The sequence below is a fragment of the Sarcophilus harrisii genome, chromosome 1, assembly GCF_902635505.1.
Source record: "Sarcophilus harrisii chromosome 1, mSarHar1.11, whole genome shotgun sequence".
In the NCBI taxonomy this organism is placed as follows: domain Eukaryota; kingdom Metazoa; phylum Chordata; class Mammalia; order Dasyuromorphia; family Dasyuridae; genus Sarcophilus; species Sarcophilus harrisii.
In genome coordinates, this window is record NC_045426.1 from 2,575,782 (window position 1) to 2,599,589 (window position 23,808).

Below are 23,808 nucleotides of genomic sequence, written 5' to 3' on the forward strand. Positions count from 1 at the left end.
GCAGATCGTGAGCTACTACGTGAAGAACGCGCAGCCCCCCAAGGAGCCCGGCCAGGGGCCCAGCCCTGCCCTCTCCTGGCGTGGGCGCCCGCCGCCCCCTTTTGCCGGGCCCCTGGGCGGGGCCCTCCCCGCATGGAACCGGGCGGGGGCCACTGGGGCCCCGCCCGCCCGCTGCATCCGTCTTCTGGAGGGTTTCATTTCCCAGACCAAGCTTCTTTGCTAATTTGCGTAAGGCCCCGCTGCCAGGGGAGGGATGGGACCGAGGTGCCCGGCCCCGGGGCCCGTCCCCCTTCCTGGCCCCTCCCGCACCCATTGGATCCCAAACCACGTGCTCAGCTCAGGGTGACGGGTCCGTCCGCTCGGCCCCTCTCCTCCGCCCAGACCCCACGCCCGAGGATGTGTCAAGATTTCCGCCCGGCCATCCCACGGCCGTCCCAGGGCCCACCCCGGAGATCAGGGCCAGGGCCGCGAGCTCTGTCGTTGGGCGTGGCCGGTCAGCCCGCCTTGTTTGCGGAGGCTGGGCAGCTCGCCTGGCAGATGGGGCCGGCCCCCTCCCCCGGGGCCCGGAGGCCCTGCCTCCCGGTTGGGGCTGGGATCCTTTGGCCCCCCACAGCCCCACCAACTGACCCCCCCCCGAACTGGGGCAGCAGCCCCCAGGATCCTTTGCCGGGCTTTCCACAGTCACCGCTTTGAGGTGGTGGCCCAACATTCCCCGAGCCTTGGGGGGCCCCCCCTTACTCTGAGAAGGCGGGGAGGCCGGGGCCGCCAGGCCGCCTTATTTAAACGTTATTTATTTTCCTGTCACAAGCAGTTGTGTCTCACGTGCCATACTTGTACAGAGCATGGAGGAGGGTTCGGTTCACTAAGGGAGAATTGCAAAGGTTTATTTTCACCGTGGCAGGCCCAATTGCGCGGGCCCGGGTGGTCTTCCCGGGGCCGCCCGGAGGCGGCGCGGCCGCCTCCGCCCCAAATGGGAGGTCCGAAGCGGGGGGCGGCCACCACCTTCCTGCTGTCCAGGGCCAGAGCTGGGGAGACAACATGGGGCATGCCTTGAGAAGGGCTTGGCTCGGGCGGGCCCTGGGACCAAAGGGCCGGGCCGGCCTCCCCGGCCCACTTGTAGGAAGCAGCACATCCTGGGAGGGGTGTCCCCCTTGGGGCAGGAGGAGTGGGGATGGGGGCCCCTGGGGAGGGTGCCACGCTCCCACCTGGCTCCGGGACTTTGGTCAGAAGGTCCAGCCTGGGCAGCACCTGGCCGTCCTCGTCGATGTGCACCGTCCACACCACCAGCAGCTCGAACCTGGCAGGAAGAGAAGCAGACGGGGTCGGCACTGGGCACGAGGGCGAGCCAGGACCGGCTCGGGTTCTCGGCTGCCAAGGTTGCCTCGGTTTAGTCCTCTCTGCCAGGGTGGCCGGGCACTTGTGAGTGCGTTTGCCCAACCTCGGAGGCCAGAGCCAGGGCCCGAGCCAGGTGGGACTGGCCGATGACTCGGGGCCCCCTGGGCAGCTCGGCCCTCGCCCCCGTGCCCCTGGGAGGGCCGGATCTCAGGAGGCCTGAGCCCGTTCTCCACCAGGAAAGCCCAGGGCGCCTTCTTGGACCCCGGGGGGGCTGGGGCCCCAGGAAGCCGGTGGCACTGAGCGCCTCACCCGGGCACACGCAGGCTCTGGAGCCCCATGGAGTCACCGGCGGGGCCTCCGGGGAGCTGGACCACGGCGCCGTGCTTCTCCTGTGGGGAAAAGAAAGCCCAATGACTTGCCTGCCTCCCGAGACCCCAGCGTAGCCCCCCAAGTCCCAGGGCCTCTGGAGGAAGCGCAGCCCGGCTGCCAGGGTTAGTGGGGAGGGGGTGGCCCCGAGGGGGCCCAGGCTTCTATCTGCACCAGGAGGCTGGGGTCAATATCCCCGAAAGGCCTCCTGTGGGCGGGAACAGGCCCACCCTGGCTGCTGGGGAGGGGGAGCAACATCACCCCGATTTCCCGGGGGCAGACTCGGCCCTGAGCGGGGGTTCCATAGAGGGCTTGGGCAGGACAGGCAGGGGGGGCGGGGAGGCATCAATTAGACACTTCCTGGTTACTAGGCACACCCAGGAGGGGGCGGACAAAATGACCAACCAGTTCCAAACCACCGGAAGGTCCAGGCCCCAGGGATGGGTGGGCGGGGGAGGGGATAGGCTAAAGTGGGACCAGCCCGGGTGGGGCAGGGGGGCTGTGGGCACTGCTGGGCGGAGGTGGGAGGCCCTGGGGGAGGCCGTTGGGGACATCCTGGCGTTCTGACCAATGGGGGACCTCTGCTGCTGGGCCCGAGGGGAAGGGGAAACCTTTCCCAGAGATGCTGCAGGAGCCGCCCGTGGGGAAGGTGGAGAGAATGGAGGCCAGACCACTCAGGCCCCAATGGGGCCCTTGCCCAGGTCCCACCAAGGGACCTGGGAGGAGGGCGGGCCCCCCCCCCTCGGCCAGGGCCGGTGCCGCGGCCCCGGTGCCCTCAGGGTTTCCAGGGCTGGGCCCGGCCAGATCCGGGTCGCCGGTGAGGTTCACCCCCCCCCCCGAGACCCCAACCCGGCAAAGCCCGAGGAAGGAGCCGCCGCCGGTTGGCGGAATGGAAAGTCTTGGCCGACTCCTCCAGCTTGAGTCCTTCCAGCAAGCCGGAGCGGCGGGAGGGGGGCCAGGGAGGCCATGGAGCGCCGGCCTCAGCACTTTCCAAGCTTTGCTCTGTAGGCAACATATGGAATGGATTAAGGACGGTCTCCAGGTCTCCTTGGGGGGGGGGGGGGGCGGGGTTCCTGGCCGGGACTTGGGGCCGGGAAGAGCCCAAAGGCTGATCTAGGGGAGGGGGCCCGAGGCAGCTCGGAGGGGTCTGGGCCCTCGGGGCCTTTCCTGGGACCTCCGGCCTCCTACAAAGGGGGGGGGGGGGGCTGCTCGGCAGGGCCCTCGGACCGCAAAGTCAGGTTCACAGACAGAAAAGGGCGTGAGGGACAGCCAGGGAAATGGGGCACAGCAAGGGGCCCCACGGAGGGTTGGAGGCCAGGGAAAGGCCCTGCTTGGGGCGCCAAAGCCACGGGTCTCAGGCCAGGGCGGGACCCCGGGGAGGGAGGCGGGAGAGCCAGCAATCGGGGCAGATGGGGAGGGGCCCAACAACCAAGGGGGTTTTACCGTCAGGATGGCCTGAACCTTGGATCTCAGAGAAGTCTCTGAGCAGGGTGGGGGTGGCCAGCCGGGGCTCTGGGGCCAAAGGTCGGATCTGAGAGGCCCAGAGTGGGGGGGAGGGGGAGGCTGGAAGTCAGACCCACATGGGGGGGATGAGCCCCAGGACGGGAGCCCGGCCGCCGGAGGGACCACACGGCCGTGGCCACGGGCCGAGGGCCCTGCCCTTGTCCATCTGAGGCCATGGGCGCAGCGCGGGCGGAGGAGCCGGGATCCTGGGCCGTGCCCGCCACGTGCCGGTGTTGGTGCAGAATGACCTGAACCCCCTCCGGCCGCGGCGCTGACCTCAGACCCGGGGGAGGGGCTGTGGGCGCCCAGCAGGGGTTTCTCCCGGCAGGAGCGAGCCTGAGCTCCTCTGTGGGGCGGGCCCTTCTCTGGGCTCTCAGGCCCGCGGACACACTAAGAGCTTAATAAAGGCTTGGTGCTGGCCCCAGGGCACAACAGCAGGAGCACCAGGGGCCCTTCCCTTCCTCGGCAATCCCGCCCGGCCGGGTCTGGCCTGGACAGCCGCGGCGTCGGGGACCTCTGGGGTCGGCCCCCCACGGCATCGCCTCCAAGCGGCACCCGCTAGGAGCGGCCCTGGGCGGGGGGGCAGGGGCAGGCCTGGCCAGACCGGGCTGGCGTCTCTGAGGGCCTTGGCGGTGCCATCCAGGCCATGCCCTCGCCCGTCACCGCCTTGTCCCCCCTGCCCCCACCCGGCCACGAACGAGCCCGTGCAGTGCTGACGGCCGCCCAGCAGGACGGGGACCGGGAGGGGGTGAGACTGCGGGAAAGGAGGCGGCGGCGGCAAGGAATGAGGGGCAGAGACAGAGACACGGGGAGATGGAGACAAGGAGAGAGACACGGGAGACGCAGGAGGGCTGAAGACTTGGGCGGAGAGGGCGAGCCCCCGAGCCCCCTGGGAGAACCCGGGCTACTTTACCCGTCGGGTCTATCAAGAAGGGAAGAATGGCCAAGACGGTGCCAGGAAGCGCATGGGCACAACCACAAAGCGCTTCCCACCCGAGCTGGGCTTAGACACCTGCGAGAACAGCCCCGGCCTGGGGTCGGTTGAGCTGATACAATAAATGACGATTCTGCCAAATCAGGCGGCTCGTTCCCTGCCCCCAACTGCCCGAAAGTTTCTGCCCAGCTAAAGAATCCATCTGCGAGCGGGGCAGCGACAATGTCCAGCGGCCCAGGAGAGAAAAGGGCGCCAGAGCCCGGGGCTCGGGGCGCTTCTGGGAGGCCCGAGGGGAGGGGCTCGTGGTGGGGGGAGCAGGGAAAGCAAGGACCCCCCCCCCCACCTCTGAGGGGGAAGGGGCAGGACGGGACAGGGCCCCAGGCCCGATGCCCTGACCCGGACATCTTGAGAAAGCCTCTGCTCAGAGGGCGCTGGGTGGGAGGCCATGGGCCTGGCAACCCCGGAGGTCAACCCCCACAGGGCTCTGGGGCCCGCCCCGGGGGTGAGGCGGCCCCGCCCCAGGGGGCCAGACCCGGGCAACCCCTGGGCCCATGAGCTTTTTAACCATTCCTCTCCCGTTCTTTTCTCCCCAAAGGGCCGAGTTGTTTTTAATGATATGAATGGTTTTCCTCTTCCCCAAGAGCCCCAGCCCAGATGGTTCCCCAATGGTCCTTAAACCAGCCCGGCCGGCCCCAACGGCAAATGGCGGCCAAGGGGGGGGCTGGGCCGGCCGGCGGCCCCCGGCCTGGGGGGCCCGGGGGGCTGAAAGGGAGGTGGCCCAAAGGGACCCCGGAGAGCACGGGAGGCAGCCCAGCTCTCGGGCCTGGCTGCTCCCTGCTCTTACCCCTCCCCCCCCGCCCCCCCCCCCCTTCCTCCCCCTTCCTTTGTCCCTGTCTTCTCTCCCTCTTCCTTTCTGTCTCCCTCTTCTTTGGGTCTGTCTGTCCTCCCTCTGTCTCTGTCTCTTGTCTCCCTCTGTCTCTTGTCTCTCTCCCTCTGTCTCTGTGTCTCTTGTCTCTCTCCCTCTGTCTCTGTGTCTCTTGTCTCCCTCTGTCTCTGTGTCTGTCTCTCCCTCTGTCTCTGTGTCTGTCTCTCTCCCTCTGTCTCTGTGTCTGTCTGTCTCTCCCTCTGTCCCTGTGTCTGTCTCTCCCCCTTTCTTGTTCCCCCTTTGTCCTGTCCCTCCCCTTCCCCCTCCTCCGGCGCCAACACAGTAGTGCCTTCTCCCCGTTTATAGGCCCCTTGGGGCAGGAATCTGTCTTCCCTTCCCCCCCGAGGCGGTGATGGACCAATGTCGGAAAGGCTGGGGGGGCGAGCCCAGGGGAGGGCGCCCCCGTTCTGGGCCCGGGGCGGGGGGGGGCTCGGGCCAACAAGGCCCAGGCACGGGGGAAGGGAAAAACCGAGATGCAAAGGGCCGAGGGGTGGGGAGGCCGACACTCTGGGAGGGCCGGCCCCGGAACAGACAGGGCTCCCCGGGGCACCCTCACACACACACTGACACACACACACACACACACACACAAAGACACAGACACACACGCACACACCGACACAGACACACACACACAGACACAGATACACACACACAAAGACAGACACAGACACAGACACTCACACACACACACACAAACACACACAGACACACACTCACACGCGCCACTTTGAGCTGAGGAGCCGGAGCCGGGTTTGGGCCCCTGCTCATCCCAGGCAGTGGAGGCCCCGGGTGAAGAGGGAACGTTGGAACCAGCCGGGGCGGGGAGGGGATGGGGGAGGGATGCAGCCCATTTTTCTCTCAAACCGCAAAAACCATAGACCAGTCCCAGAACAAGCAGGGAGTCGCTTTTCCAGCCCAGATGGGCATGGGGGGCCCGGTCCCCTAACGGGGACAGGGAACCCGGTCCCGGGGAGGAGGAAGGGCAGGCCTGCGGGCCCGGATGACCAGAGGGGCAGGAGGGAACCGTGTCTCCGCACTGGGGCAGGGCCCGGGGCGGATCCAGAGTAGCCCGGGCCCAGTCCTGGGTTGGAGGGGTCAGCGCCAGCCCGTTCTGATGCCCGCAGTTCTGTTACTCTGGACACCAGAGCCCGCCGGGCGGTCTCCCAACTCCAGTCTCCCCTGAATGGCGTCCCCTTGGGCCAGCGAGGCAATGATGGCCCTTCCCCAGAGTCAGGCGGCTTCGAACGCCCTGGAAGTGAGGGGGGCCCCAGCCCGGCCGCCCCCAGGATTCTTGAAGAACAGAGCTCTCGGTACCTGGAGAGTGCCCGGGCAGAATCCCCCAGGTTATAAACCGGGGCCAAAGCCCTGACGCTTTCACCGGAAGTGAGGGGAAGGAGTAAACAAGAAAGGGAGCCAAGATGGCGGAGAACAGACAGGACTTGGCCCGGGCGCTTCCAGCTTCCCTGGGAATCAGCCCAGATCCGGCCCCTGGATGGACTTTGGAGGGACAGAACCCACAGAGACTTGGCGTGTGACCTCCCTGCAGCAGAAGATATCTTGGAGAAACTTCAGGAAACAGTCTGAATTGGGCAGTGGGGCACAAGCGCGGCACGGGGAGGTGCAGGGCAGAGAGACGGCGAGCGTGGGGGATCTAGCGGGAGCCAGCGCTGCCGTATTTTGGCTCCTTGGTCTTGGTGCAGAAGCCAGTGGATCATCAGAGTGGCTGACACAACCACCGAAGGCAAACAGGGAGCCCTTAAATCCCAGCAGAACAGCTGGGACTCGGCCAAGGCCACCCAGCCCGGGGAGGAAGCCGGGATAAATGGCCTCGGGGCAGCAGCCTGTAGAGGAAGCTCGGGACAATCGCCCCTGGACCCTAGGAGCAGACCTCAACCTTTAAAAATGAACAAAACAAGCAAAAAGAGCTTCGACCACGGAGCGAAACTGTCCAGGTAAGAACAGACCTCAAACCCTGAGGAGATGAAGCCTCAAAGTGGGGATAGGAACTGGTCCCCAAATCAAAAGACTCTTGGAAGAACTCACAAAGCATCTTACAAGAGAATCAGAGGAAAAATGGGGACATGAAATGAGAGTTTTGCAGAAGAGTTTGGAAAAGGAAACACAGAAATTATCTGAAGAAAACAACTCCTTAAAAAGACAATTGGTGAAATGGGAAAAAACCCCAAAGAAAACCACTTCTTAAAAAATAGATTTCTTTAGAAATGGAAAAAGAAAATAACTCCTTGAAAAATAGAATTGGTGAAGTGGAAAAAGAGAACAACTTAAGAAATAGAAGTGGAGAAATGGAAAAAAAAAAACAAATGGAAAAAAACAACTCTTTTAAAAGTTCAATTGGTCAAATGCAAAAGGAGGCAAAAAAGTTAACTGAAGAAAATAACTCACTAAAAATTATAATTGAGCAAATGGAAGTGAATGACTCAATGAGACATGAAGAATCAGTCTTCTGATTCTCTAATGGAAGAAAATGTAAAATACCTCATTGGAAAAACAACTGATCTGGAAAACAGATTTAAAGGAGAGACAATTTCAGAATTATTGGACTACCCAAAAACCACGATGACAAAATGAGTCTGGACAGCATCTCTCAAGAAATCATCAAAGAAAACTGCTCTAATATCCCAGAACCGGAGGGCAAAATAGCCACTGAAAAATCCCACCAATCACCTCCTGAAAGAGACTCCAAAATGAGAACTCCAAGGAATATTGAAGCTAAATTCCACAATTAACAAGTCAAGGAGAAAATTCTTCAAACAGCCCAAAAGAAACAATTCAGATATCGAGGAACCCCAAACAGGGTTACCCAGGTTCCACTTTAAAGGATCGAAGGGCCTGGAATATGATATTCTGGAGGATATGCTGAGCCAATATAATAAAAGTGACAATAGTATCTAAATTAATTTATTTAGTGACCTGGCAATCAAACTACTAAAAGATTACAGATCTAGAAAAATTAATAACATCTGGAAGAACAAAAACTCAGTGTTAATAATATTGATTATAATAACAACTAGAATTAAAGTTTGCAGAATGGTTTATGAATATGAACTCATTTGATCCTCACAAAAGCCCTGGAAGGAAGGGGTTGTTGTTACTCCCATTTTACAGATGAGGAAACTGAGAAAGGCAGAACACAACTGACTTGTTCACAATTATACAGTTAGTAAGCATCTAAAATCTTTTTGATTCCAGGTCTAGCACTATAACCACTATCTTCAGGTCAAGAATCTCAAGGAAATAGTAGGAAAAAGTGGCCATTGCTACCGGATCTCATACTCTATCACAAAGCTATAATCAGCCAAATGATTTTGTACATTTTAAAAAGGATTTGATCATATGGACAGAACATTTATATAACAGACAGCGACAAATGGAAAGGCTGGTGCTGGATGAACCCATCTGCCAGGGAAGGGAAAGGAAGGGAAGGGGCTCAGGGTACTATGCCATAAGGAACCGATACTTCAAACCACACATCAGAAGAAGCTCCAAATGGATATATGACTTAGAACATAAAGCATAAACACATTACGGGAGGAAGGAAGAATTTACCATTTAGATCTAAGGGCAAAAGCATAAGACCAAAAAGGATGCAGAGCATTAACTGAATAACTTTGATTATATAAAATTAAAAATCTTTTGCACAAAGAAAACTAATGTGATTAAAATTAGAGAAAATCTTTGAAGCAAATTTCTCTGACAAAAATCTCATTTTTCCTATGAATTTAAAAAAGTATTTGTTTAAAGTCATTTAAAAATTTTTGAGCAAATTTTTTTCTCCTTGCAGTACTTCCCCCATCCATTGATAAGGCATTCAATGTGATATTAATTATACATATAAATTTAATGAAAATGTATTTCCATATTAATCATATTGCAAAAAAAAAACCAAGAAAAAAATAAAGTGAAAAAAGTCTGCTTCAATTTGCTCTCTCTCTGCAGGTGGAGAGCATTTTCATCATGGGTCCTTTGGAACTGTCATGAATCATTTTATTGATTAGGGGAGTCAAGTCTTTCACAGGTGATCATCATTACACTTGCTGTTAATGTGTACATGATCCTGGTTCTGCTCACTTCATGTCTCGTTTCTAAGATATACAAAGGAACCAATCAAAATCAATGATAAGATTAAGATGCCATTTCTCAGTTGATAATTTTGAAGAAGAAACATATGAGCCTTCAAGAGCCATTTGGAAATATTTTCCAAATCCCTAAGAGTTAGAAAAATACAAATGAAGACAATTCTAAGGTTCCAGCTCATCCTCATCATATAGGCAAAGATGACAAAAGACATAAAGGACAAATGTGGGAGGCGTGAAAAAACGGACACCACTGTGGACTGTCGACAGAGCCGTCAAGTGATCCGGCCATTCTGAAAAGCAAATTGGAATTATTGCCACAAAGTCTCTAATCTGCTTTTTCCCCTTGATCCAATAACTTCACCACTAGGCTTATGCCCAAAGGAGAGCAAATAAAGAGATGTGTAAGATATTTGTAGCAGCTCTTTTTGAAGATGCAAAGAAATGGAAATCAAGAAGATGGTCATCCACTGGGGAATAGCTGAACAAATTCTAGTAAATAGACATGATGGAATATCATTATGCTGTAAGAAAAGATCGCAGGGTTAAGAGGGAAGTCTGAGGAGACTTGTATGAAGTGAGACAGTGAGCAGAATTGTTAAACTAACAATAATGCTGTAAAGACCAGCACCTCTCAGATGGATACAGTGACTGAGCGTGATTCCAGATGATGATTCATGCCCTATTCCCGCCCCTCCTGACACAGATGTGATGGCCTAAGTCCCAGAATGCAAAATACCTCTTTGGATTTGGCCAAAGGCAGGAAGTATTTCACATTTACAAGAGTTTTGTTTGTCTTCTTTCAGCAGTGGGGGTGGGGGTGGGAGGGGAGGTGTAGTGGTGATCGAGATGAAAGAGAGAACATAAATGGCTGTTAATTGGGAAAAAAAGTTAAAAAAAGAAATGAAAACATAGGTCAGGTTTAAGAAACAAGAATCTCTTTAAAACTTTCCTTGGAAAGTTAATCAGGGTATGGGAAGCACCCAGTAACATCCCAGAAACATCCAACTGACTCTCTCTTACTGACCAAAAAATGTTCACTTGTTTCATCTGACTGTGGCCCATTTGGGGCTTTCCTGGCAGATATTGGAGTGATCTGACATTCCCTTTTCCAAAGAGCCAAGCTTTGGGGTAAGAAATCACTAGGTGACAAAAGCTACAGGGAAAACTAGAAAGCAGTTTGGCAGGAACTAAGCATAGACCAACATCTCACATCATACAACAAGATAAGCCCCAAATGAACAAATGATTTAGATGTGATATAAGTAAATCAGGGGAACACGGGATAAACTACCTGTTAGATCTAAGGTTAAAGGAAGAGTTTATGACAAAACAAAAACATTAAGGATCATGGGAAACAAAATGGCCAAATCTGATTACATGACATTGAAAAGTTTTTGCACAAACAAAACCAATGCAGCCAAAAATAGAAGGAAAGCAGTAATTGGAAAACATTTTTTATATTAAATTTCTCTGCTAAAGGCCTCATTTCCCAAATATATAGAGTTGAGGCAAGTTTATAAAAATAAAAGCCATTCCCTAATTGACAAATGGTCAAAGGATGAGAAGAGGCAGTTTTCAGAAGAATAAAAGCTATCAATAGTCACATTGAAAAAAATGCTGTAAATCATTAATTAGAGAAATGCAAACTAAGGGGTATCACCTCACACTTATTAGAAATGACAAATGCTGTAGAGGAAGAAGGAAAAATATGTATACTAATGAACTTTCAGAGGAGTTGTGAACTGGTCCAATTATTCTAGAGAACAATTTGGAACCATGCCCAAAGCAATCAAAGAAAAGAGAAAAGGACTTATTTTTACACAAATATTTGTAAATACAGTGGCAAAGAACTAAAATTGAGGAGATGCCCATCAGTTGAGGAATGGCTGAACAAATTGTGGTAGATGTTTGTGATGGAATACTATTGTGCTATAAAAAATGATAAGCAGGACAATTTTTAGAAATACATATGAATCGACACAGAATGAAGTGAGCAGAACCAGGAGAATATTGTACACAGTAACAGCAATAAAGTAACAATCATTAATCATGAAAATTTTAGCTACTCTGAGCAATGCAATGATCTATGATAATTCTAAAGGATCCATGATGAAAAATGCAATTCACTTCAGGGAAAAGCTGATGGACTCTGAGTACAGACTAAAGCACAATGTTTTCACTTTATCTTATTTGCTTAAAAAAAGGCTAATATTTAAATATGCTTTGCATGGTTCTTGCATGTATAACTTATATTGCTGGTCTTCTCAATGGGTGGGGGAAGCTGGAGAGAGGAAGAGAATTGGGAATTAAAAAGATTTAAAATATGAATGTTTTAAAACCAAACAAAATAAATAGGCATTTAGTGAACACCTACAAGGGATCTCAGAACTGGAATAAAAGACAAATATCAAATAGGGAATCAAAATTCCCTAGGCTTAAGTAGCTTATATTTTGTGAGGACAATGCTTGTCTGTCTGCCTGTCTGTCTGTCTATCTATATCTATGAATAGAGATACGTAAATGTATGGAAATGTACAAATTAAATTCAAGCTAATTTGGTTAAGGAAGTAGCCAATGGGATCAGGAAAGACTTCCTGAGGGAAGAGTGTGGGGCTCTAATGAAGTGAATTGGAGGGGAGGCCGGACTATACCCCAGCCCGGGAAGGTGGTTGCGTGAAGGCCCAGGGATGGAAGAGTTTGGCTGGAGCTGAGTGTGCATGGGAGGGGTGGCCAGCTGAGCCAGTTAACATGGTCTTCTTCCCAAGTAAAGAAACAGTGCATTCAAGGACAATGGTGACTTAGACACTTATGGTGGAAGATGAGAAAACATCTCAAAAGAAGATGTTTGCTGTTAGTGTGTCAGTGTGTGCGACTGAGGACCTGGCAGGGCGTTCAATTAAGTCATATCATCCCCCAAAGAATCCGAGGGTGAAGACAGAAGGACGCCAAATGGCAGAGATCTGTTCAGATTCCTATAAAACAATGGAATCTCTACATTTGGATTTAATATCCCAGGCCTCAGCATGTGTTAGGAGGAAACAGGGATGACTCTGAAAAAGAGGCAGAGAGATCTGCTGATTGGGGCCCAGGTACGTCAGGAGGGGATGGAGAAAGGGACAAGAACGACTCCTCCCCTTAGCCATTTTCCATCTCTAATCAGGCTTTGAGAAGACTAGACACCAAATGGGGCATCCTTGACACAGCCTTTTTGCCATCATTTATAGCAGCCTCCAGGAGCACCAGAAGGAGGCAACCTGAGCCAAGATTGAGACACCTGTGTGTGCAAATGTGTATAAAGTTTATGAAAATACCTAGATATACATATATAAAATATATGCACATATGTATGTCTGTCTAATTTTGGGGAGGGGATTCTACCAAGCATTAAAAAAAAAAAAACAATTCTAATACAACACAACCTATTTTAAAAACTGGTAAAGGAGCCCTATTAAATTCCTTTTATGACACAAATATGGCTTTGGTACCTAACCTAGGGAGAGCAAAAACCGAGAAAAAAAATAACGAAAGCTACAGACCAATTTCCATAATGAATGTTGATATAAAAGTCAAGGGGATTACAGGAACACATCACTGGATCACACACTCGGGGCAAGTGGGGATTATACCAGGAACGTGGGGCTGGCTCAACATTAGTGAAACTATCAGCTGAATTGATGATAATAATAAGAAAACCAACAAAATCTTTTTATGATTACCTCAATAGATACAAAGAAAGTTTTTGACAAAGCTTGACGTCTATGAAAAAATACTAGAAAGGAAGGGAAAAAATAGGGCAACCAGGTGGGTGATGCAGAATGGATAAAGGTCAGGAAGGCCCAAGTTCAGATCTGCCCCTAGACATTTACTACATGTGTGACCCTGGGCAAGTCACTTCACTCTGTTTATCTCAATTTCCCCCATGGCTCCATGGAGAAGGAAATGGCAAACCACTAGAGCATCTTTGCCAAGAAAATCCGAGATGGCCTCACAGAGGCTCAGAAAAAAACTGAAATGACTAAGCAACAACAACATGGGAAACGATGGATCCTTTCATCCATCCAGGACCAAGAACAAGCCTCATCTATAATGAGGAGAAGCTAGAAGCCTTCCCAAAAAGATCATGGGCAAAACAAACGGGTGCCCATTTTCACCACCATTATTCAAAATTGTACTAGACATGCCAATTATAGCAATAAGGCAAGAAAAGGAAATGGAAGGAATGAGAAAAGGCAACAGGGAAACAAAACCATCATTCTTTTGCGGATAATATGATGATATACTCAGAGAATCTACTAAAAATTAGTTGAAATAACCTTAGCAAAGTCATAGGAAATAAAAAACTTCTACATAAATAATCAGCATTTCTACATATTACTAAATGAGTCCAGCAACAAGAGATGGAAAGAGAAATTCATTTTAAAATTATTGTAAAGAATATAAAATACTTGGGAGTTTCCCTGCCGAGACAAACCCCAGGACTATACAAACACAATTATAAAATATTTTTGCACAAATAATGTCAAATCTAAACAACTAGAGAAATGTCAATTGCTAATGGGCAGTCTGAGTCAATATAATAAAGATGACAATCATATCTAAATTAACTTATTTATTCAGGGCTATTCCAATCAAACGACCAAAAATTATTTTATCAAGCTAAAAAAAAAAAAAAATAACAAAATTCACCTGGAAGAACTAAAAGTCAAGAATATCAAGGAAATCAATGAGAAAAATAAAGAATTGTGAACTCAGAATTTAAAAAAACAAATTTAACACCAGTCCTGAAGTCAGGAGGACCCGAGTTCAAATTTGGCTTCAGATACTTAACATTTCCTAGCTGTGTGACCCTAGGCAAGTCCCTTAACTCCAATTGCCTCAGGAAAACAAACAAACAAAAATGTTAAAAGTAAGTATAATTAAAAAAAAAAAAAAAAAAGAACAAGGAAAAAAAAGCCCCCTCAAATCTAAACAACTGTCTTGGGCCCCTTAGCGAGTGTTTGTGATATCCTGGGGTTTGGAGGCAATCTGATTATCTCTGTACTAACACCATGACTCACACCTTCAGCAGCATTCAAAGCCAAGGGGTGATGCTGGGCAGACACTGCCCAAAGTCCAGTCTAACAGATGTAGCGCCTGAATGACTACAGAGATGGTCCTGACCACCATTAGGCTGTTTTTCCGACGGGACAGCAGGTCACAGTGACATCAGCCCCGGTCATGGGCAAAGCATGAGGCTAGAGACAAACACTAGCAGGTCTGGAGTTGTTATTAAGCCTCCAGGAGGGGGTGGGGGGGCAACCCTCCCCCACCCTCCCTGTGCTTGGCTCAGGCTGCAGCGAATGCCTCTGAGGACTGTGGTCGCTTGCTGGTTTGGGCCCCTTCTCAGACAGTGTATCAGAGGAAAAGAATCCCTGTTACTGAGGAAGTCCAAGCTGATGCTAAAACCCACATCTGTGCGCACTTCTCCCGGAGCAGGCCGACGGACAGAGCAAGCAGGAGACTGTGAGGTGACAAGGAGCAGCCCAGAGGGGCTCCGGGAAGGCTGGCTCCTCTGGCCTCCGGCCGCCTGACGACAGCTTCGACACAGCAGCTGCCGCATGCAGAGCGAGACCAACTGGGGAGAAGGGAGTGGGAAGGCTCCGGCAACTCCCGGCCCCCAACATTTGTGGCTCTTTTCAGCTGCTCACTTGACATCTCTCTTGACATCTCATTTCCCAGCCACTTTCTTCTTGTCCCTGCCTCTGGTCCTGCCCGGCTCTCAAGTCTGCCCACTCTCAAGCCTGCCCCGGCCCCCACAGGTATTCCCTGTGCTCCAAGTGAGACCCTACTCTAACAAAGCCCACAAGAAGCTTCCGTTTCCTTGGGGCCAGAACTTGGCCCAGGTCCTCCCCAATGTAAGGAGCCCACTCCCCTCGTCGGCTCTCACTTCTCCAATCTCCTGGATTTCGCATTCACTGAAAACTTGGGAGATATCATTCTTCCAAATGACTAATTCTGAACCCCACCACCTCGGATCCCGAGGCAGGCCTTCCGCAACCCCCCATCTTCCTCACTGGATTGGGGGCTTCTCAAAGGGCAGGGATGTCTTTTATTTCTCTCTGTACCCCAGCACTGAGCACAGGGCCTGGCACACAGTAGGTACTTAATAAATATTGATTGATTTCTTGCTAATTCTAGGTACTGCTGATTCTCCAAAGAGGGCACCCAAAATTCTGATGGTCTCCCTGTTTGAGGGGACCCTCAAACTCTCTAAATCTTGTCCATAAAATGAGCAGTCCTAGCGGACAGAGCAAGGGGCTTGGAGTTAGGACCCCTGGGTTCCAAATAGGCCTGATCTCTCTTGGCACGATAGGCTGGCCCTGCAACTTTCCTCACTTCACTTTCCTGGTCTGTCCCCCAGCATCCACCTCGGCTTGGGCACTCAACCTGTGTCCTCCGGTGCTTCTGAGACAAGGAAGCTCTTCTTTCTTGATGAAAGGACATTCTATAAACTCACTTTACTTACATAAGCTTAAGCATAAACACTGGTTTTGGGATCTAGGGGGTCTGGTGAGAACGGAGTCGGTTAGGATGGGACGAATGCTGACTTTGGAATCAGGGCCACTGGGCTCGGATTCTGGCTGGGCTCCTCTGCCTGAGGGGACAAGTTCTATGGGCCTTCTCTTCCTCACGGTGGGACGCCACCTCGGAGGCTCACTCAGGCACGTATGGGAGCCCAGCTGGACGCAAGCCAGAGTGGGCTCTCAGGGAAGCCCTTCCCAATAAAATACAAATAAAAAAATTAATTTAATTGAGTTCTAGAAACAATTGCAGGAAACAAGAAGAAAAACCATGGAGGCCACGCGCTTCGACACTGAGGATACACAAGACTGCGTGGGGCTGGAGCACACTGGGGGGCAACTAAAAACAAGTCAAAACAACGAACAGCTTCAGGAAAGTTCCAAGAAACAAGACAACCCCCCAAATCCCCAGCATGTCTGCGCAGCAGATCGAGCAGCAGAGAGGGACAGAGAAATTCCATCTAAAGTGACTACAGATGTGTCAGATACTTGGGAATCCATCAGAACACACACAGGAAACTCTCGAAGGGAACTGTAAAAATGAATACGGGCCTAAAGAACTGGGGAACTACTGCTTGGTATAAGGGGGCCAAGCCAGCATAATAAAAATGGCATTACTGAAATCCATCAAAACTCTCAAAGAAGTACTGAGAGATCTAGAATCCAAAATTCAGCGGGAGGAACCAAAAGTCAAGAATGTCAGAAGTCATGAAAAGAGCCGGCAGAAGGGGTCGGGAGCGCCAGTCTTGAATAAAATGACCAAGCCGCGATCCCTGGAGGTTGGTCCCTGGGACAGACCAGGTACACAGTATGGAGAAGCAAGTGTTGGACAAGCTAACACTGCGATGCTGCTCCCCCATCTGCATCCATGCACAGGCTCTTTCGCCTGGACACTCTTCCCTTTGGATGCTCCGGCATCTCCTTCCCACGGACCTTTTGACAAACCCTTTTTATGCCTCATGGTCCCGTGGGGATGCTCCAGCGGTGACCATCTCCCTGGTGACTCGGGAGCTTCTGGAGGCCACGTGCGCCGCTCTGACGATAGCACCCCCAGAGCTACAAATCCAAACCCAGCCTCTCACTGGATCCACAGCATGGGAGTCTGAAACGGACATCCCAGAGGTCTCCAGAATGGCACTCCAGAAAGCGCTTGGCCTTTCCTCCTGGGCTTCCCCTCCTTTTCCAGGCTTCCTGGGAAACCTCAGGTTCCTAAGCCTGACATTTATTCTGACTCAGGGAGCCAGAACCTCGCCACTTGTGCCTTCTCCTGCTCTTCTGCATCCAGACCTTTCTCTCCCCTCACACTGCCGCCATCTTGGTTCAGGCCCTCCTCCCCTCCCATCCGATAAGAAAGCCAAGTCTCCCAGGAACAGAGCCCTTCTCCTTCCAACCCGCCACCCACAGAGGTGCCAAAGGCATTTTCTCCAGGAAGGGTCTGACCAGCCCCTTCCCGACCTAAGACTCCATTCGATGAGTTTCTGGCCCCCAGAGATGAAGTCCTGAGTAGGGGAATCTGCTCTGTAGCCCCAGTCTTTGTTCTCTCCGTGGTCCCGGACCTGCCTCAATCTCCCTCGCCAGTGTCTGCCATCCCCAATCCATTCTGCGCTGCTTCTGTGGTTATTCCCTGCATGTTGTAGTTTCCAAGATAATGTGAACGCCTCAAGAGCGGGGACGACTTTGTCTCTGTCTCGTGACCCCGGGGCTCAGAGGGACACGCTCAGAGCCAGGGCACGGCCGGCTGTCATAGCCTGGTGTCCTGATGTCTGACATGTGAGGACACTGAGATGTGGAGAGGCCGCAAACCAGCCTCCCATCTGAGGGAGCACCCGGACTGCCCGATGGCCCTGGGACTTCCTCCAGCCAGGGGACTGGAAATGCCTGAGCCCTCTGGTAGCTGGACTGGCGAAGCCCGACCACCGCTCCTCAGGATGCACAAAACACATGAAGGCAAATACAGTTATCAAAAGATTGTGAAAACCAAGATGGTGGGTGCGAGGCAAAGGACCCTGCATAAGCTCCTACACACAACATTTTACATCTTAAACTCTAAATGTTGCAATGATTTCCCCCCCACCCCACCCCCACCCAAGCCCTACTGGATGGAGGCAGTAAGGAAAATGATTTCAGAAGAAAAATATTACACTTGGAGAGAATTTATGGTTTCTATAGTTTAACAAGACTTGGAGGAAATCATGTAAATCACTAATTGCTTTGAAATTTCTGGGTTAGCAAAAGAGTACAAATTAATTCATTCAAGCCGTGTGTTTCTTGTTCCTCCCTGTTTTTTTCCCCTCTTTCCAGCTGTGCCTGTTCAGCCTAAGGACCACATGCTTCCCATTTTTCCTCTGGGTTGTTTTCCTTTTCTTTTTTCAAAAATTTTCCTTGGTAACTTTATTTTCCTTAGTAAGTTTCTTGGCTGATTTTCCGCACAAAACACAGAACGGCTCTTATCCCCAAGGGAAGGAGCTATTTCAGACCTTACTAAGAAGTTATTGAACATGTTTCAACATTTCCTACTGTTATTCTCTTTGTTTTTAAGAGAGCCGTCTCATTTTCTTTCACTTTCAACTGGAGACCAAATGACACCAACCAGAGTCTGCTTAGATTAGTTTTCCAGGTAAACAAGTTTTCGATTGTGAATTTTGATAAAGTGTTCCGAGAATGTGCTATTTTTATAATTTGGTTGTTTCCTTCGATGCAGATGCGTTTCACGCTCGATAAGATTGAGTTTGGTAAAAAGCTTTTTAGAATTTCAAAGTACGGATAATCAACTGATTTGCTTTTTTCAGCACAAACAGTCCTCAGTTCTCCAAATATTACGTATCTGGAATCATCTTTGTCTGTCTTAGCTGGATGAATTTCCTAATGGATGAATGGCTCCGACCACAGAAACCCTTCTGAAGCGTCGTTCCTTTTGTGGGGTTCTTACTCTTTAGAAAAATGATTAAGGATTTATTGAAAAGTATTTTTAAAATCAGATTTGCATAGCAAAGCAAATGGGAATTGGGGCAAGATGAGAAATGAATGTTTCTAATGGATTGAAAGATATTTACTAGCTACCAATTCACTGATTATGACAGAGAGTTCATGGGGTTGGAAACGAAGACGTCTGGTTCTAGAGAGGAACTAACCATGGACCCTCGGCCACCTGCTGTAGCTGCAAGAAACCTCACAAGAGAATCCCAAAGTGGAAGTAACGCTCGGGAACAAAGAGAAGTCAATACTGAACATTTGGCAAACACCTACTGTGCGCCTGGCACCACGCCACACGCCGGGAGTGCAAAGAAAGGCAAAAGGCAGTCTCTGTTCTCCCAGGGTCCACGGTCTCATGTGGGACTTGGCCATGGACAAAGAAGGGAAAGACAAGATGGAGCAACTGGAGAAGGGAGGCTCTGTGATGAAGGAAGATGGTGGAAAGAGTTTAGGGGGAAGCCAGAAAGTGGGCACAAGGAGGGAGAGAATTCCAGGCAGGAAAGTGTCTGGCGGGGACACGGCAGCCCTTGCTCAAGGAACAGCCACGAGCCTTGGGTCACTGGATTGCAGACTACACGGACAGGAACAAGATAAGAGAAGTCCGGGTGGCAGGAAGGGTCTAGATGTCCGACAGAAGTCTGCACCTGAGCGGACGGCAAGAGCCACTGCCTTGGATCACGTAGGAGGACTACACGGTTGGATGGCTGCGTGGAGGAGGGTCTGCGTGCAGGGAGGACCCCAGGAAGGACTCAGGCCTTGCCCCTGAATTGGCAGTGGAGCCAAGGGGATATGTCGGAGAGACACGGTAAAGGAAGAAGCAAGGGAATGAGTATGGTGGCAGACAGGGAGTCGAGCGTGACCCTCGGTGAGCCGTGTGCCTGGGGCGATGGCGGTCCTTTGCCGGTAACAGGGAAGTCAGGGAGAGCTGTGTGCTGGTGGGAAGGGGAAAGGACGCTTCTAGTTTTTCATACGTTGCGTCTAGGACGTCTACTCTGAGGTGTCCCAGGGGCACCTGGACGTGCGAACCCGGAGGTTCAGATGATAGATTTTAGAATCGTCTGCACGGAGGCGGCGGCTGAATTCTTGGGCGCTGATGAGGTCGCCAAGGAAGCAGAGAGAGAAGAGGACCCAGGACAGAGCAGCAAAGGGCCAGGGGGGAGGGCTGTCATGAAGACCAAGAGAAGAAAGTGGTCGATAGCTCCCCACGGCCGCGGTGAGCCCAAGAAAGGAGAAACTGACTCTGAATGAAGGGGTCAGATCTGAGAAAAGGAGACTGAGATCGGGGGCAGCTTCTGAATGAAGGGGTCGGGCCCGAGAAAAGCCAACTGAGATCAGGGGCTGCTTCGGAAGGAGCCGCTTCTGGACAATGGGGATGGACCCAAGAGGTGACTGAGATTAGGGGCAGCTTCAGAGGGAGTTTTTTCTAAACATAGGGGTCGGGCCTGAGAAAAGGTGACTGAGATCGGGGGCAGCTTCTGAATGATGGGGTTGGAGGCCAGACCCTAGAAACATTAAGGCAGAGAAGAAAGGGGATGAGGAATCAACTGCAGATGGCTTTTTCAGGACTTCAAGCACAAAGGGGAGGAAACCTATGATGCCAGTTGAGGGGGCTTAAGTGAGTGTTTTTTTTTAAAACGAGAGGGACGGGGCCCCTTTGTAGCCAGAGGGCCGTGAGGCTGCGAGTGAGGGGAGAGGATGACGGAGGGGCAGCCCGCTGGAGAAGACAGCATGGGAGGGGATGAGGAAGAGGCAGAGGGCTCTGCCTGGGCCAGAGGGGCCTGTGAGATGAGGAGGGGGAGAGGGGGCTCTTGGGGCACCGTCTGGGAGGCCAGAAGGGTTGCCCTGGGATGCTCGGGGGGGCAGACAAAGGTCTGAAAGTCTGTTCTGTGATGAGCCCCTGGAGGAGGCACCACAGGACCTCCTCGGAGCTGTGAGGGCCCAGCTGATCTCCGTCGGTCTCCCGCTCCGTTCAGCAGCACGTTAACCGGGCAAAGGCTGGTCAAGGACACAGGGGACGAGGAGGGGAGATTTCACTGGGCTCGGTGTGGAAATTTTGCTTTGCAAGCCCCTGAACCCCACGCAAAGGGCCACAACCTTATTGGCCACGACCTCCTGGGGGCGGACACTCCGACGTTCCCGCTGGATCGAATCACAATCAGGACGCACAGTGAGAAACTAGGGTCGCTTCTTCTATCCCAACTCTGAACCCAGAGTGAGAGCCGGAAGAGGAAAGGGGAGCCCGGCTGACTGAGGACAGAGCTGGAGGCTGGGAGGCCGGGCCCAGAAGGAATGAATCAACAGAACGGTTATTAAGCTCTTACTGTGTGCAAGCCCTGGGCTCAGCAAGGGGAGCACAGTGAGCCAGGCCCCTTGTACTGGGGGCACAAGACCCCTTGAGGGGGGGATCAGTGGCATGGTGGGGGGAAGGGCCAGAGTCCTGAGCGGGCGGGAGCCGGGCCCCAGCTTCCCAGGACGATGACCAAGAGTGTGGACGGTAAGCCTGGTTCTTTCCGAGCCCCCGGTCACAGGTTCTGGGCCGTCTCCGTTGGCGTGTGAGGGATGCTGGGGTCCGGGGTGGGGCTGCCCTGACTTGACTGGCCCAGGCTATCTCTGGCCTTCTTTAGGGAGCGTGGCTGCTTCCGCTAGGTGGGCCCGGGTCCCTTCATGGGATTTACCTCCCCTGAGCCCGGATCTGAGGCTGGTCTGGAAGCAGGACAAGTGGCCGGGGGCGCTGCACCCCCAGAACCCCGGTGTCTACCTGTCCGTCAGCTATCGTCTGCGGTGACGGGGGAGGCCGAACACGTCCCCAGAATTTCTCCCTGAGGGAGGGCGGCGGGGGCCGGGCTGCAGGCGCGCCTGGTGGCCTGGGGGACAGCTCTGTTCCCAAGACTCGGGGCTCAGGGTCAGGGGGGAGGAGGTGACCGGCGGCTTGCCCAAGATGGCGAGAGCAGGGAGTTCCCTGGTAACTGGCCGGAGGTCCCCGGGGCTGGGGGAGGAGCAGGACCGCTTTGGGCAGGCTGTGCTGGTGCTGCTGGGCCCTGACGGTCCAGGATCCGGAGCCTCAGACAGGGATCTGGGGGCCCAGCCCAGCCTGGAGCTCCACGTGGGGAGGCACCTCCCCCAAAGGCATGAATCTCCCGCTTGGACCCAAGGCCAGAAAGACGAGGACATCAAAGAGAATTCTGGCCACCAGGACGCCCTCATTCCACGGCGACACAAGAAGGGGCCCAAAGCACGAGCGCTCCAGGTATCCCAGAGAAAGGAAGCAAAGAGAAAGGGGAGAAAAAACTCGGCAGGAAAGAGCCGGGAGGACAGCAAGGTGCGCACGGCACCAGGCGCGCGTTTCCCGGGAAACAGAACCCCCCAAACTAGAAGAGACCCGACAGGAAGAAAGAGGATCAGAGCAACAAGCAGCTGGGCCAATAACTGCGCGCCCAGCAGTCGGAGAGGAAGGAGCCGTCTTGCTCTTCAGTCACTTCAGTCACGCCCGACTCCGTGACCCCGTTTGGGGCTTTCTCGGCGAAGATCCTGGAGTTTGTCGTTTCCTGCTCCGGCTCATTCTACATGTGGGGAGACCGAGGCACGTGCCCGGCGGGCTGAAGTCTCCCTGAGCCCGCGGCGCCACCGGCTGCCCCAGAGCTCGTGTGTTCTGTGCAGATCGGACCGGGCAGCGCCGCAGGCTTTTCTTTGTGGGGTTTATCCCGTCCCAAGGTCTAACCGTCATTTAGATGCCATTGGGGGTTCGAGTCAGGGCGTTTGCGGAAGCTCCTCGGGGAGGAGGAGGAGGGGTTACGCAATGCTCTGCACGGGAGGGCGCCGGGGCCACAGCTGCGGGAGGAGAGCAGCTCTGGCTCGAGGAAGGACACGTGTGGGGCCCAGGCTCCCCTGTCTGGCCGCCCCCCTGACGCTCCCCAGAGCTGGGCCGCCCGCCCTCAGAGAGCTCGGGTCGGGGGGGGCGGCCCTGCAGCCGGGAATCTGCCTCCCCTTTGCTGCCGGCTCCCGGGCTCCCTGGCGTTTGCGGGGTCAGCCCCTGCGCAGAGCGGGGTCCTCAGCCCTGCCCCAGTAAGGGACGGGGACCACGGGACAAGTCCTGCCCAAAGTGCCAAGAGGGGAGGTGGTCAAAGCCGGGGACAGGAAGGCCTGGCTTAGGCCCCCGCCTCGGACACTCGTTAGCTCCGTGACCCCACTTGGGGCTTCCTCAGTTTCCCCAAACACAGAACGGGGCCCCCAGGACGGGCGTGAGGGACAGCCGGGCACCGCGTGCAGGTCACGGGGCCCCTTCAAAAGGGCTGCACAAAGGCTGCCGGGTGAGGGCCGTGACGCAGTGACGGGGACAATGGCAGACAGATGGGCTCCGAGAAAGCCCCCCCCCCCCGACTGGGGCCGTGCCCCTTGGTCTTCCTCTTCAAAGGGCATTTCGGACTTAAAGCTCGATCTGGTTTGGATACTGACCTTCTGCTGGTGAGTCACAGGGAGGCTCCTCGGGCTCCAAGGAACTCAGCCATGTTTCAGAGGTGGGGGGGAGGGGGAGGTGAGCACAGGGGACAACGGCGGGCAGAGGCTCGCAGAAGAGAAGGGGCAACAGGTGCAGCCTGGCACGGGGGGGGAAGGAGGTGGGAGAGTGAGGGAAGGGCTGAGATCTCCCTTCTGGAGGGCACGGGCCAGGCTGCCCAGCATGGGCTGATGTGGGTGGGCACTGCCCGGCATGGGCCGACACTGCCTGGCGTGGGCTGATGTGTGCTGACACTGCCCAGCATGGGCTGACATGGGTGGGCACTGCCCAGCATGGGCTGATGTGGGCTGACACTGCCCAGCATGGGCTGACATGGGTGGGCACTGCCTGGTGTGGGCTGATGTGGGCTGACACTGCCCAGCGTGGGCTGACATGGGTGGGCACTGCCTGGTGTGGGCTGATGTGGGCTGACACTGCCCAGCGTGGGCTGACATAGGCGGGCACTGCCCGGCATGGGCTGACATGGGTGGGCACTGCCCGGCGTGGGCTGATGTGGGCTGACACTGCCCAGCGTGGGCTGACATGGGTGGGCACTGCCCAGCGTGGGCCGACACTGCCCAGCGTGGGCTGACATGGGTGGGCACTGTCCGGTGTGGGCA

The 23,808-nt window shown here is 53.6% G+C and overlaps 1 protein-coding gene across 1 annotated transcript in view; it reads right to left on the bottom strand.

The window, feature by feature from the left end:
• Positions 1-337: 337 nt before the first annotated feature.
• Positions 338-23,808, bottom strand: part of CENPP (centromere protein P) — a 121,426-nt gene continuing 97,955 nt past the window's right edge. Inside the window, exons 7-10 of the mRNA XM_031959418.1 lie at positions 1,645-1,724; positions 1,206-1,297; positions 894-1,025; positions 338-474 (exon numbers count right to left, since the gene is read on the bottom strand). Of these exons, the coding sequence (XP_031815278.1) occupies positions 338-474; positions 894-1,025; positions 1,206-1,297; positions 1,645-1,724 (441 nt within the window). The remainder of the gene's footprint in view (positions 475-893; positions 1,026-1,205; positions 1,298-1,644; positions 1,725-23,808) is intronic.